We start from the raw sequence: 13,813 nt of genomic DNA, 5'->3' as shown, positions 1-13,813 counted from the left end.
TGATCTCTCCCAGCTGTGTCTCCCTCCTGTTGCCGATTCCCCCGTTACTACCCTGTGTATATAAGCCCTGTGTTTTCCCATGCTCGGTGTCGCGTCGTACCATCAGATTATGCCTGTGTGTCCTTGGTCTCAGTGTTCCATCATCACTTCATGTTTGTTTTCCTGCCAGCAATAAAGCTGAGGTTTTTGAGTTTCAATTCCGTGTTTGAGTCCTGCATTTGGATCCTCATCTCTGCCTGCCTGCACACAGAGCCCTGACAGGATGAGACAACTAGTGATGGGCAGATGAAGCCCCATGAAGCACTGAAGCTTTTCATCCAATTGGTTCACCCCAACGCGAAGCTTCATGAAGCTTCATTTGCTCTAGCAGGACACCTACTGGACGTAAAAATAATAGCTGGCATGAATTTGAAGAGTGTGGCATTTTGCACACAGCCTGTAAATGTCAACAACAAAAGGAGTGTGTAAAACATGTATATTGTAGTGATGGCAGTATACTGTGTATATTTATAGTGGCAGTATGGAAAATGATTATTTGGAAATGCTTGAAATGGAAATGATCATTTACTGTGAGGTGAGGTGTGGTTGGGGTGTGGACAGTGGTTGTGCTTTTGTAACGTTGAGGTATGAACAGCCACACACTGCCTGTTCACATTTTATTCTGTAAAAACTAAGTTTTCACTGCTTTTATGACCTTTTTAGTGGGGAGAACATAGCTAGGATTTAATGATTTAACAAATCTTTTGAATCCTTTGTCCTCCACAATGCTAAATGGCTGGAAGTCCTCAATCACCATGCTGACCAGGTCTTCATCTATTTGAGATTGTTCTCCTGAGGAAAGACAATAAAGATAAAGCACAAATATAAATATCACATACGTAACTTATAACAGTTGTATAATATTGTTATATCATTTAGTAACATTACTGCATCCTATATTATCATTGCATTTGATGGCTCACCTGGTCTTGCTCCACAATCGGTGTTCCCCTTATTCTCATGCAAAGCTCTGTAGTGCCTAAGCATGGATGAGGTGTTGTTGTTATATCCCAGCTCCCTGGCACATAGAAAACACTTCACCTTGTACAAAAGTCAAGACAGCTCAACATAAATTGTATTGCACCATCAGTATCATGAAAATACATCTTCTGTAGAAATTTACATACCTTGTTGGGAGGAATAAGATCAAAATGTTCCCACACAGGGGAGGACATCCTCCTCTTCTTAGCTGGCTCCATTCTCTCCTGACTTTCTCTCCTCACTCTCATAAACCTCCAAACGGTCTCCAAACTCTCACTAACCGCAACTCTCCATCAAACACCCACATTTTTGAATGAAGTCTGAGGGGTTTATATCGCTGTCATATCTCGCGGCAAAGTTCGAACCACTTCATGAACCAGTCACGTGGTACAGCCGGGCAGCGAGGCTTCAGACGTCATCATTTTCAGCTCCTCCCATAAATGAAGCAAGCCTCGATACGCGCTTCGCGGAAACGCCCCCTCCATTACTCGACACACGCTCCGAAGCCTCGATACAGAACGTCCCATCACTAGAGACAACATCAGACTGTAAGAATCTCTTCCTGTAACATCTGTTTTATTGCCTTAAAATAAATTGTTAAATAAAGTGTGGAACTGTCCAGCTTTAAATTATTTTGATATTCACTGAGAATTACTTTAAATTGTAAATGCAAAGCTGTAATGCCACTTGAATAATCAGTGCAGTTGTAAACACGGCTTCCGTTTAGGAAACAAAACAAACAAAAATCTTCTAAAATCCCTTTAGATTTTTTGCAAAAACAGACAGTCTCCACTGAGTGGTGTAAAAACTTCAGCTTCTTCTCATGCAATCACCCTATTTTTTCATTTTTTAATTAACTATGATCATGAGGAATTTTTTTTCTGACTTCCTGTCTTTATATTTGTCAGAGAGCCAGAAATGTTGAAGAGTTTAGCAACAAATTAAACAGCCATCACTGAGAGCACAATTCTAAAGAATAAACAACGACAGAAAAATATTTCAGTGTATTCGTTGTGACCTGTGTTGGTCAAGTTACTTCTCCCCAAAAGTAATGTGAAGAGTCATCAACACATGGGGTCAAAGGTCAGGCAGTACAGCTAGAAGAAGGAAAATCTGCAGTCAGACTTCATTCACTCATTACAACATGTGATCCTGTTCATGATCCTGATTATTACACTGACTGACCAAAACTACATGAACTACAACCACTGCAATGGAAGTAACCAGAAGAAAAACCTGCACTTTGATTTACTCTGATCACTGTGTACAGATCACTAGCAGTACACCAATACGAGACAGTTACAAAATCTTTTAGAGAACAAAATAGAGAGTGAAATAAAGCTTTTTAATGACTTTCTTTCTAAGGTTGTAGCTCATGGACATCCTTTTTAAGTATAAATATAAAGAATCTAATGGTTCATATTTGAGCTGGATTTGCCTGGTCTCTGACAGGGAATTGTTTTTTGACCTTTAACTTTAGTATTCTCCCTCTCTCCCGTCCACCTTTCATTTAACAGTCCATTACTCTTGTCCAAAATGTAGAAAATAATTAAGCTGTTCTCTCAGTCCCGATTACAGCAATGACTTGTTACAAGGAAGAAAGCAAAAAAAAAAAAAAAATGTTGGTTGTACTTGCATGCATGCACCACCTGTATGGTACATGTCCAGGGATTTCAAAGTATCCCAATGCAAAACAGTTAAATAAATGTGTGTGAATGTGTTAACACGGCTTCGAGTAAGAAAGTGCTTGGAGTACTTGAATTAAATAGAAGAGTGTTATATTTGTACCAGCCCATATTAATAAAGAATTGTCTTTTCCCAAAAAAACAATACATGTCAGTCTTTACAGTCTAATTCCTCGGTAGCAAAAATAATCCAAAGTTACCAAGTGTTTATCATGAACGTACTTATGTCTGCCACTCAGTTTCTTATTTATGGATCTGTGTTTTGGGATTGTGTGCTGTACCTTCACATACCTTCATTCTTTATCTGGCCTGACTGGCTGCGACAGTGACAGGGATAAGAATAGTCAGATTACATTTAACTCCTTGTGACTCTTAGTTTCATACGTACTTGTTTTAAAGCTTTAAACCTGAACATGAGATGAATTTCAAACCGCTGGTTATGTATTTCAGCTTTTTAGGTCTTACATAAAAAGACATAAGAAGACATAAGAAGTGAGCATCTAGCTGGGCTGCCTGATGAAGTTCCCTTTAGTTCTGTTCTGTCCATGTTCCTGATTATTAAACTGTGTAACAAGGACCCAGACTGACAGACAGTTTTTCAGCATGTGAATTATTTTGTTTGTGAAAACAGTGCATAGCCACTCAGTGGCAGCCTTTTCAGGCCAACTTTCTACAGCTTAGTTCTCCTCTGCTTGCCCCTCAGTCTCCAGCAACCTGCAAAACAGGGCAATCATAACCACTAGACTGGTCCCAGCTGCCCAGCCAGATCCATGTCACTGCCCCAGTAACACACAGTGTTTTACACGTAACTTTAGCTTTTTCCTCACAAAGAAACAACTTCCCAAACTGATCCACTGATCAGAAATCTGATGAGAGGAGAAATAAATAGATATTTTTGCTCATCTCTCTCAGTTTTTCAGTCTCACTGTACAAACACTTCATATTTTAATGGTTTACACCTGCAGTTCAACACATTAACAGACTAACACTCATTTATTTTGTTTATGCAGCCGCTGCCTTTAAATCCACAAAAAAAAGATTGAAATAAAAAAGAAACAAACACACTATAACATAAACACTGATACAACAAAATATTATAAACAATCAAATACTTACTCCTAATGTCTCCTTGTTTCAGATAAACGTTTTCTCTTTGCCTCAAAGACTCGATTGATCATTGTTGTCCATGATGACTCCGTCTTCTCACTGACCGAAACACAACTCTGGGCTTTAAGGTTCCTGTCAGTGATCAGGTGATCAGACAAATTCCAACATCCCTGTTTTGTTTTCACTTCTCCCTCACCTGTAACTGAAGGACAAATATTAAAATGTTTGTAACCACAGCACTAAGTTATTTCCTGAGTTATTTCCTTAACTCTTCACTGCTCAGTGAGCACAGGAACATTATCTGATGCCCTGCTATCAGGATGTCTGCAGTCTGAATCATTTCAGCTATTTCTCACATTTCCTCACTTTTAAATCCAAAGTCAGTGTCTGCATGAGTGATCACGTCTCATTATTGTAAAAGAAAAATATATTTAAAAAAAAATAGTGTTGTGTTGTTGGACCTCAGGCTTTACAGAAGTAACATTTCCTTCCAAACACACAGTGCTATATCCCCCTCTGAACTATTTAAATACCAGTTCAACAAATTTACAGACACTGGCTACACTGGGACAGGCTTATACGGACAAATAGAGATAAGTTAGTTGTGTAAAATGATGTGAATGTGGATTATTTGTATAGCCTGGCACAGTTATGCTAACTGACTCTCTCTACCAATAAAATAATAATAATAGAGTTAAATTAGACTGAAAAGTCAGATTTTTTGCCACATTTTCTATATGAGCTCTCCACAAACACACTGAGAAGTCAGTGATGTCGGTTTCAGAGAAAAATCAGTTTCTTCTTTTGTACTCGGAGCCACCAATCTGACTGATTCTGCTTTCTTGTTCTCGGTCTCTGCCTTTAAAGAACCGAAGAACAAAATAAAAAGACATTCAGGAGTCTTGAATCTCCCCAACAGATCAACAGCAGTTATTGGTTTCACCTGTTTCTGCCCAGCAGAAACTTTAAGTGTCTAAAGAGGTGATGTGGGATGAGACAGAGTGAGAGACGAGCAGAAAAACGACTTTAATTCTAAATAATTTATTTACAGAAGAATTAATGAAGACTTCATAACAAAACTGAAGGCCTTTGGTGTCTGATCATCCACAGAGTGTTGGGGTTAATGTTGTTTCAGAGGAGAGTTTTATGTTGTGTTTGTTGTTTTGATCTGCACTAAAACACACAACTTCTGCCATCTTGTTCTGTTTAAAAAAACATCTTTGTAATGTGAGTGTTTCTGTGTTAGCCAGCTGTCAGGGTGCTGATGGCCAGACAAAAGGTTTTAATTGTTTTAAGTTTAACCAGAAAAAAATATGGAGCTTAATTTAATAATATTTTACCCTAGGTGACAAATCGTCAACATGTTACGTTTCCGGGCACCCAACATGTTTCTAAATGACAAGATCGGAAAAATAAGGAAACATGAGGACCATTTAGAATCAATCCACACATGTTCCTTCATTTTCCTCAAATCGATTCGCGACGGCAGCACCGTCATTCTACTGTATTTCACCCATGTTGTTGAAAACTCAAAACAGATTTTGGCACAAAATGGAGAATCCACTGTGTGATGTAGTTCAAAGTTCAGGCTGGAACTGAAACAACAACAAAAGTGAAGCATCAGGAACAAACATGAGATTCCACCAACCATCTGAACAGAGAAACAAACTGCAGGATTTATTTTGCAGGACTTCTCTCTGAGGAGTTTTAGGTTCCTCCTGAGTGCTGTGACCATCTAGTGGCATCTTTGAATATTGCACTGGTGTAATAGAATAGAATAGAATAGAATTCAACTTTATTGTCATTGCACATGCACAGGTACAGGGCAACGAAATGCAGTTTGCATCCATCCAGAAGTGCTTTAGTGATATAGATATATTACAATATATATTAGCAATAATATAGATATGTGAGTATATTACAGAAATGGGTCTATTATGGTATGTTATAATGTACACGGTATGAAGTATGTTGTGAATATTCTATAACTATAAGTATGTACAGGCTGTAGTGAGTACAAGCTATGTACAGGCTATGAACAGGATATAAATATGAAAAACTATACAGAATATGAAATAAATAACTTTACAGAAATCTGAGATATACAGCTATACAGAAATGGGAACTATGCAAGTTGTAAACAGTTGTAGGATTAAAGATTATCGAATGTATTATTTACACAGAGCTATACAGTAGTGCAGTTAAGATAAGTGAGATATGTGGATAATTTCTACAGAGGCTATATAAAGTGCTAGTGGTTGTGAGTGGTGGTTCAGTCCATGTTATTATTGTGTGTTTGAGGGTACAGTTGTCCATTGTGGGTGTGTGTATGTTCAGTCCATGTGTTAACGTGGGTCAGATGTCAGGAAGCAGAGTTCAGGAGTCTGACAGCTGTGGGGAAGAAGCTGTTCCGGTACCTGGTGGTCTTAGTCCGGAGGCTCCTGTAGCGCTTCCCAGAGGGCAGGAGGGTGAGGAGTCCATGTGATGGGTGACTGGGGTCTTTGATGATTTTCCCAGCCCTTTTCAGACACCGCTTCCTGTAGATGTCTTTTATGGCAGGAAGTGGTGCTCCGACGATGCGCTGGGCAGTTTTCACGACCCTCTGCAACGCCTTCCGGTCCGAGGCAGAGCAGTTCCCGTACCAGACTGTTATACAGTTGGTCAGGATGCTCTCGATGGTGCAACGATAAAAGTTCAAATTCAAATTCAAATTCAAATTCAAATTCAAATTTTATTTGTCATACACACACAACCATACACAGTATGACATGGGGGTGAAATGCTTGTAGCTGTACAATGCCCGACCATTAAATGACAGAAGAAAAGTTTTACAATATTTACAATTTACAGTTTACTACAAAAATTTACAAATTAACTTAGGAAGTTACAGTAAAGAATGTCCAAATAGCAGAAGAGATTATAAAGATAAGGATTATAAATTATAGGAATTATAGGATTATAGGAAATGTGTGGTGGTGCGTGTGGTGACGTGTGTGAGAGTCCAGTCTTATAGTGACGTGTTTGGGAGAGTCCAGTCCTACACCTGGTTCAGGCCCCGAATAGCCTGGGGGAAGAAGCTCCTCCTCATTCTCTCTGTTTTGGCTTTAAGGGAGCGGAAGCGCTTCCCAGACCTCAACAGTGAGAAGAGTCCATTGTTGGGATGGGAGAGGTCCATCATAATCTTCCTAGCTTTGGACTTGCACCGCTTGGTGTAGATGGACAGCAGGTCAGGGAGCTCTGATTGAATGATGCGTTCGGCCGAGCGCACCACTCTTTGCAGATCTCGTCTGTCCTGCTTGGTGCTGTTCCCAAACCAGGTGCAGATGTTTGCCGTCAGGACGCTCTCGATGGTGCAGGAGTAAAAGTTCTTGAGCACCTTCAGTGGCAGATGGAAGTCTCTAAGTCTTCTGAGGAAGAAGAGACGCTGACGGGCTTTCTTAATCAGGGTGTTGATGTGACAGGACCATGACAGGTCCTGAGTGATGTGGACACCCAGGTATCGGAAACTGTCCACTCTCTCCACTGGCGTGCCACTGATGATGAGGGGTTTGTAATTCCTCGCCTGCTTTGTAGTGAAGTCCACGATCAGCTCCTTAGTCTTGCTGATGTTTAGGAGGAGGTTATTCTCCTGGCACCAGGTCTCCAGGTTCCTAATCTCCTCCAGGTATGCCGTCTCGATGTTGTCGGAGATCAGGCCCACAACAGCAGTGTCGTCAGCAAACTTGACAATGGAGGTGGTGTCGGATGTGGCTACACAGTTATAAGTGTACAGTGAGTACAGCAGGGGGCTTAAAACACAGCCCTGAGGCACTCCAGTGCTGAGTGAGATGGAGGGGGAGACTTGTTTTCCCACCCTCACTGATTGGGGTCTGTCTGTGAGGAAGTTGAGGATCCACAGACACAGTGATGAGCTGAGTCCTAGATCCGTCAACTTGGTGAAAAGCTTAGAGGGAATTATTGTGTTGAATGCTGAACTGTAGTCCACGAACAGCATCCTAACATAATTCCCTCTGCCAGTGTCCAGGTGACTCAGGGATGTGTGGAGCAGGTGAGATATGGCATCATCTGTGGAACGATTAGTCCGGTAAGCAAACTGAAGTGAGTCGATGGTGGCAGGAAGTGAAGAAGTGATGTGATCTCTCATCAGTCTTTCAAAACACTTCATCACAATTGAAGTCAGTGCTACTGGACGGTAGTCGTTGTGGCAAGCGGGCTGTTGTTTCTTTGGAACAGGGACAATAATGGACTGTTTGAAGCACGTGGGAACCACAGCTTGGGCCAGGGAGAGGTTGAAGATCTCCGTGAACACCGGTGCTAGTTGATCAGCGCAGGCTCTAAGGACCCGGCCAGGGATTGCATCTGGTCCTGCTGCCTTCCTGGTGTTCACCCTCCTGAAGGTGTTCCTCACGGCATGCTCTGCGATGACGAATGCATTTTCTTCACTGGTGCACTCCGAGCGCGCGCAGCCGTTTGTTGTTTTAATTGCTGCGGCGTCGAAGTGAGCGTAAAACGTGTTCAGCTCATCAGCCAGTGAAGCATCTGCATTCATCATTGAAGAAGCTGGTCGTTTATAGTCCGTTATAGTCCGCAGTCCTTTCCACAGGCTCCTAGAGTCGCACTGTCGTAGCTGTGACTCTAGTTTTTCCCCGTAGCTCCGCTTTGCCTTTCGGACCGCGCTGCGCACGTTGTAGGACGCAGCCTTGTATAGGTCCATATTAACGGAGACAAGCCCTTCATTGTAGGCAGCGGTGCGTGATCTCAGAGCGTCGCGGATGTCTTTATCCACCCACGGCTTCTGGTTGGGAAACGTTCGGATGATAGTTCTTTCTGCTGTGTCGTCTGCTAGTTTCCCGATAAATCCCACAACCGCTTCCGTAAACATGTTGATGTCATCAGAGCTGCGCCGAAACATGTCCCAGTCTGCGTCATCCAGTGCGTCCTGCAGCGCGGCCACCGATTGGTCCGTCCAGCGAGCGACCTCCCTCCTGATTGGTGGTTGCTGCTTTAGCCTTTCTTTGTAAGCAGGCATGAGGAAGATGGCGGCATGGTCCGATTTTCCAAATGCCGGCAGGGGCTGAGCCTTGTAACAGTTCTTGAACGGGGTGTAGCAGTGGTCTAATGTCCTCGTGCCCCGGGTGGGGCAGTTGATGTGCTGGTGAAGGTTGTGAAATGTCCGTTTGAGATTCACTCTGTTAAAATCTCCCATAACAATGAGTGCGGCATCTTGGTGAAGTGTTTGTTGATGTGTGAGAGCCTCATGTAGCTCACATAAGGCAGTGTTCGAGTCCGCGTGAGGCGGAATGTAAACAGTGCAGGCAATGACCGCAGTGAATTCCCGAGGGAGATAGAAAGGGCGACACTTAATGATCAAAAGCTCCAGATTGGGCGAGCAAGAGCGTGTGAGTGGGGAGATGTTTGTGCTGTCGCACCATCTGTTGTTCACCATCAAACACACTCCACCACCTCTTTTCTTCCCCGACTCCATTGTCCTGTCCATGCGGTAAACCGAAAAGGACCCCGTCAGCTGCATGGCGTGGTCTGGTATCGCTGGGTTCAGCCAAGTCTCGGTGAAGCAGAGGAGGTTGCAGTCCCGAATGTCTCTCTGGAACTTGATTCTAGCTCTGAGGTCAACAAGCTTGTTCTCGATGGATTGAACATTGGCTAGCAGGATACTGGGCATGGGTGCGCGGTGTGCGCGAGCCCGTAGCCTGTTCCTGATGCCGGCTCTTTTACCTCGAGGCCGTCGCTTAGGGTCGCGTCCTTTGTTCTCTCTCAGGATCTCCTTTGGCCAGGTTGGGTCCGGAGTTAAACATGGTGAAATGTTCGTGTATTGCAGACCAATAGAAACCAAAGTGTCTCTACTGTAGCGGATTTGTGTGTTTTGCATGATGCCCATGCAAGATTATCGCAGATATAGCAAAAAGTGACGAAAAACTGCAAAAAGTGGAGAAGTTGGGGCAGAGCATCCAGCACGGCAGCCGACCTCACTGGCGCCATTTTAAAGCCTTCACCAGCCAGTTCACCAGGATGTCTGAGGACAGGTGGTTCTTCCTCAGAGTCCTCAAGAAGAAGAGGTGCTGGTGAGCCTTCTTGACCAGCTTGGAGGAGTTGGTTGTCCAGATGAGATCCTCGGAGATGTGGACTCCCAGGAACTTGAAGCTGCTCACACGCTCCACAGCCGTCCCCTTAATGTGGATGGGTGGATGTGGGTCAGCATTCCTCCTGTAGTCCACGATGAGCTCCTTGGTCTTCTCGGTGTTAAGCAGCAGGTTGTTTCTGTCGCACCACTCAGCCAGACGATCCACCTCCTCCCTGTAGGCGGCCTCATCGTTGTCACTGATGATGCCAATCACTGTGGTGTCATCTGCAAACTTAATGATGGTGTTGGAACCATCAGCAGGTTTGCAGTCGTTGGTGAAGAGGGAGTAGAGGAAAGGGCTCATCACACAGCCTTGTGGTACACCGGTGTTCATTGTGATGGTAGATGAGCAGTGGTTATCCAGCCGGACATGTTGGGGGCGGTTGGTCAGGAAGTCCAGTAACCATTTGCAGATGAGGGAACTGATGCCCAGGTCTGTCAGTTTCCTGATGAGTTGTGAGGGGTGGATTGTATTGAATGCTGAACTGAAGTCTATAAACAGCATTCTGGCATAGGTGTTGTTGTTGTCCAGGTGTGAGAGGACAGAGTGCAGTGCAATGGAGACAGCATCCTCTGTGCTCCTGTTCTGGCGGTATGCGAATTGGTGGGGGTCCAGGGTGGGGGGGGAGAAAGGATTTGAAGTGTGCTAGGACCAGCTGCTCTAAGCACTTAGTGATGATGGGGGTGAGTGCTACTGGGCGGTAGTCATTGAGGCAAGATGGGTTGGAGTTTTTGGGTATCGGGACGATGGAGGTGGATTTGAAGCAGGCCGGTACCACAGTGTGGGCCAAGGACAGGTTGAATATGTCTGTCAGCACTCCTGCAAGCTCCCCAGAACACGCTCTGAGAACACGCCCGGGGATGCCATCAGGACCTGCAGCCTTGTGGACATTGATCCTGCTCAGCACCAGGGCTGTGCAGAGACGTTTAAAAGGGCGGGTGCTCAAAGTTAAAAAAGGGGCACATTGAACCAGGCTGAATAACAACAACACACATTCATCAAGAATCTAATATGGGCAACAAGGCAAAGCAAACGTAGCCGATGTTTTACCTGATGGGTACAATGTTGCTGTTGAGGGGTTGCTGTGGATAGTGCTGGAGGGCAGGGCTGTGTTGATCTGAGACTGTAGACATTAAAAAGTCCATAGGAGAGATGGTAGCTGATTAAATGTCATGAGATAATAACAAAATGCAAAGATTGGTGACAGCGCTTGGAACCATGAGGCAACAAAAAACTGTGAGAAATAATTTAGGCTCTGCCTGTGAATCACTCTTTGCTTCTCTTCTTCCTTCCATCCCATCATTTCAGAATCAGAATCAGAATCAGAATACTTTATTGATCCCTGGGGGAAATTATTTTTTGTTACAGTGCTCCATTTTAAACCAACATTAAGACAAGACAGACAATACGCTAACTAAGAATAGTACAATATATACATATATATACATACATACATACATAAGTCACTTATAAATAAATAGTTGGAAAAGAAACATGTGTAGTTGTAGCAGCAAACAGTGTGTTAAGTGGATGCGTTGTACAGGGAGATGGCCACAGGCAGGAATGATTTCCTGTGTCGTTCAGTGGTGCTTTTCGGTAATCTCAGTCTCTCACTGAACGAGCTCCTGTGACTGACCAACATGTCATGGAGTGGGTGGGAGGTGTTATCCAACATTGTCTTTATCTTGGACAGCATCCGCCTCTCCGACACCACCTTGAGGGAGTCCAGCTCCATCCCCACAACATTGCTGGCCTTACGGATCAGTTTATTAAGTCTGTTGGCATCTGCGACTCTCAGCCTGCTCCCCCAGCATGCAACAGCATAGAGGATCGCACTGGCCACAACAGACTCATAGAAAATCCTCAGCATTTTCTGGCAGATGTTGAAGGACCTCAGTCGCCTCAAAAAATAGAGACGACTCTGGCCCTTCCTGTAAAGTGCTGTGGTGTTTTTAGCCCAGTCCAGTTTATTGTCAATGTGTACTCCAAGGTATTTATAGTCCTCCACAATGTCAACACTGACCCCCTGGATTGAAACAGGGGTCAAGTGTTTCCTGGTCTTCCTGAAGTCCACGATCAGTTCCTTGGTCTTTGCCACGTTGAGCTGCAGATGATTCTGCTCACACCACGTGACAAAGGAGTCGACCACAGCCCGGTACTCTGTCTCATCATCCCTGCTGATGCATCCAACCACCGCAGAGTCATCAGAAAACTTCTGAAGATGGCAGATTCATATATCACTCTCCACTTGCTGTCTATCTGAGAACAAGGCACAACTTGCTATTGCAATAAACTATAATCTAATTATCCACACCTAACAACTCCTGCACTTAATCTAAAATAAAATGATGACAGAAAAATGTTATAGCACTGCCTTTAGTAGCCTCACACAGTTCCTACTGTTTCCTCCTCATGTCCTTACCAGGAATGTCTGGACAATGTTATATCATGAGTAATATTTTTTTTTAAATTCCATCTAAATAAAACACATGGGCAGCACGGTGGCACGGTGGTTAGCACTGTTGCCGCACAGCAACAAGGTCCTGAGTTCACTTCCACCATGGAGTTTGCATGTTCTCCCCTTTGCATGTTCTCCCTGTTTTTGCGTGGGTTCCCTCCGGGTACTCCGGCTTCCTCCCACCGTCCAAAGACATGCAGCTTGTGAGGATAGGTTAATTGGATAATCCAAATTGCCATTAGGTGTGAATGTGCGAGTGAATGTGAGTGCGAATGGTTGTCTGTCTCTGTGTGTTGGCCCTGCGACAGACTGGCGACCTGTCCAGGGTGTACCCCGCCTCTCGCCCTATGACAGCTGGGATTGGCTCCAGCGCCCCCCGCGACCCTGAAAAGGATAAGCGGAAGCGAATGGATGGATGGATAAAACACACACATGCACGCACACACAGTGACATTTTAGACCTTCTTCAGAATACTGTATATACTATGGGCATCATGGTGCTGATCCAGAATCTTTTTTTTTATTATTTATTACTAGAGCTACAATAATAAAGCAATGAGGAGGGGGAAGTAATAAATATGAAATAATGTCATTATGATGATTCCATTTGTTTCACTATCCACTCTGTGCAGGGGCAAAGCTTATTACAGTTTTAAACTGTATAGAGATACAATAATTTTACTGCTGTAAAATCCAAATTTTGTCTTATTTAAAATATAAATCTAATATAATCTGCTTCTTGATGTATGTTCTTTAAAATACAGCGTGTGTTTTTAATATATTATAATTATAATAATGCATAATTATGTGGACATGCATATTAGATCGTTTTTTAGTGAAATATAATCCCTCCAGAAAGGCAGGAAAAGCTCTGTAACTTGCTTTAAAACTAAATATGTTTCTAAATACTTTAAAACTAAATATGTTCCCTGAAATGGTGACAGAGCTACAGACCCATGACAGCCTTACACAGGTAGCCAGCAGCTATGACCAGCACTACTTGTGCAGTTAATAAAAGGACAGGTAATGTTTGTCGCGCTGTTGCACACACAGCACGCTCGTTTGTTTCAGTTCGTCAGTTGCAACAAGACAGCTTACCAACGTGTACATAATAAGCTAATACTCGTGGGTGCTATACACTACAGTGTACGCTGTACGCCTACTTACTGGTTTTGTCGCATCTGTGATGGTCCTGCGACCATGACTCAGTGACTTTATGTTTATGTTCTTTATTGTTATTGCTTTCATTATTATTCATGGCTGTTTTGGGATGGTTTGTGTCTGGGATTTTAGACACTGGGTTCTGGGTTTGTGCTCCCTCTGTTGGTCCCTGGTGTTAGTGTTCCCCTGTTTCGTCAGGTTAATCAGGTCCAGCTGTTTCCCCCACCTGTGTGTGATTTCCC

The 13,813-nt window shown here is 43.6% G+C and overlaps 1 protein-coding gene across 1 annotated transcript in view; it reads right to left on the bottom strand.

Moving 5' to 3' along the window:
* The window catches only part of LOC147334921 (E3 SUMO-protein ligase ZBED1-like), a 144,913-nt gene extending 143,447 nt beyond the window's left edge, over positions 1 to 1,466 (bottom strand). The window contains exons 1-3 of the mRNA XM_086286022.1: positions 1,167 to 1,466; positions 963 to 1,080; positions 695 to 831 (exon numbers count right to left, since the gene is read on the bottom strand). Coding sequence (XP_086142148.1) covers positions 695 to 831; positions 963 to 1,080; positions 1,167 to 1,268 — 357 coding nt within the window. The 5' untranslated portion in view covers positions 1,269 to 1,466. The remainder of the gene's footprint in view (positions 1 to 694; positions 832 to 962; positions 1,081 to 1,166) is intronic.
* Between the last annotated feature and the right edge of the window lie 12,347 nt (positions 1,467 to 13,813).

The sequence above is a fragment of the Aulonocara sp. 'chitande type north' Nkhata Bay genome, linkage group LG3, assembly GCF_057382095.1.
Source record: "Aulonocara sp. 'chitande type north' Nkhata Bay isolate Kocher_YH1m ecotype deep benthic linkage group LG3, A_spYH_male_GT1.1, whole genome shotgun sequence".
Classification (NCBI taxonomy): Eukaryota; Metazoa; Chordata; class Actinopteri; order Cichliformes; family Cichlidae; genus Aulonocara; species Aulonocara sp. 'chitande type north' Nkhata Bay.
Note: the sequence above shows the minus strand (reverse complement) of the source record. Positions and strands in the feature narration are given on the sequence as shown.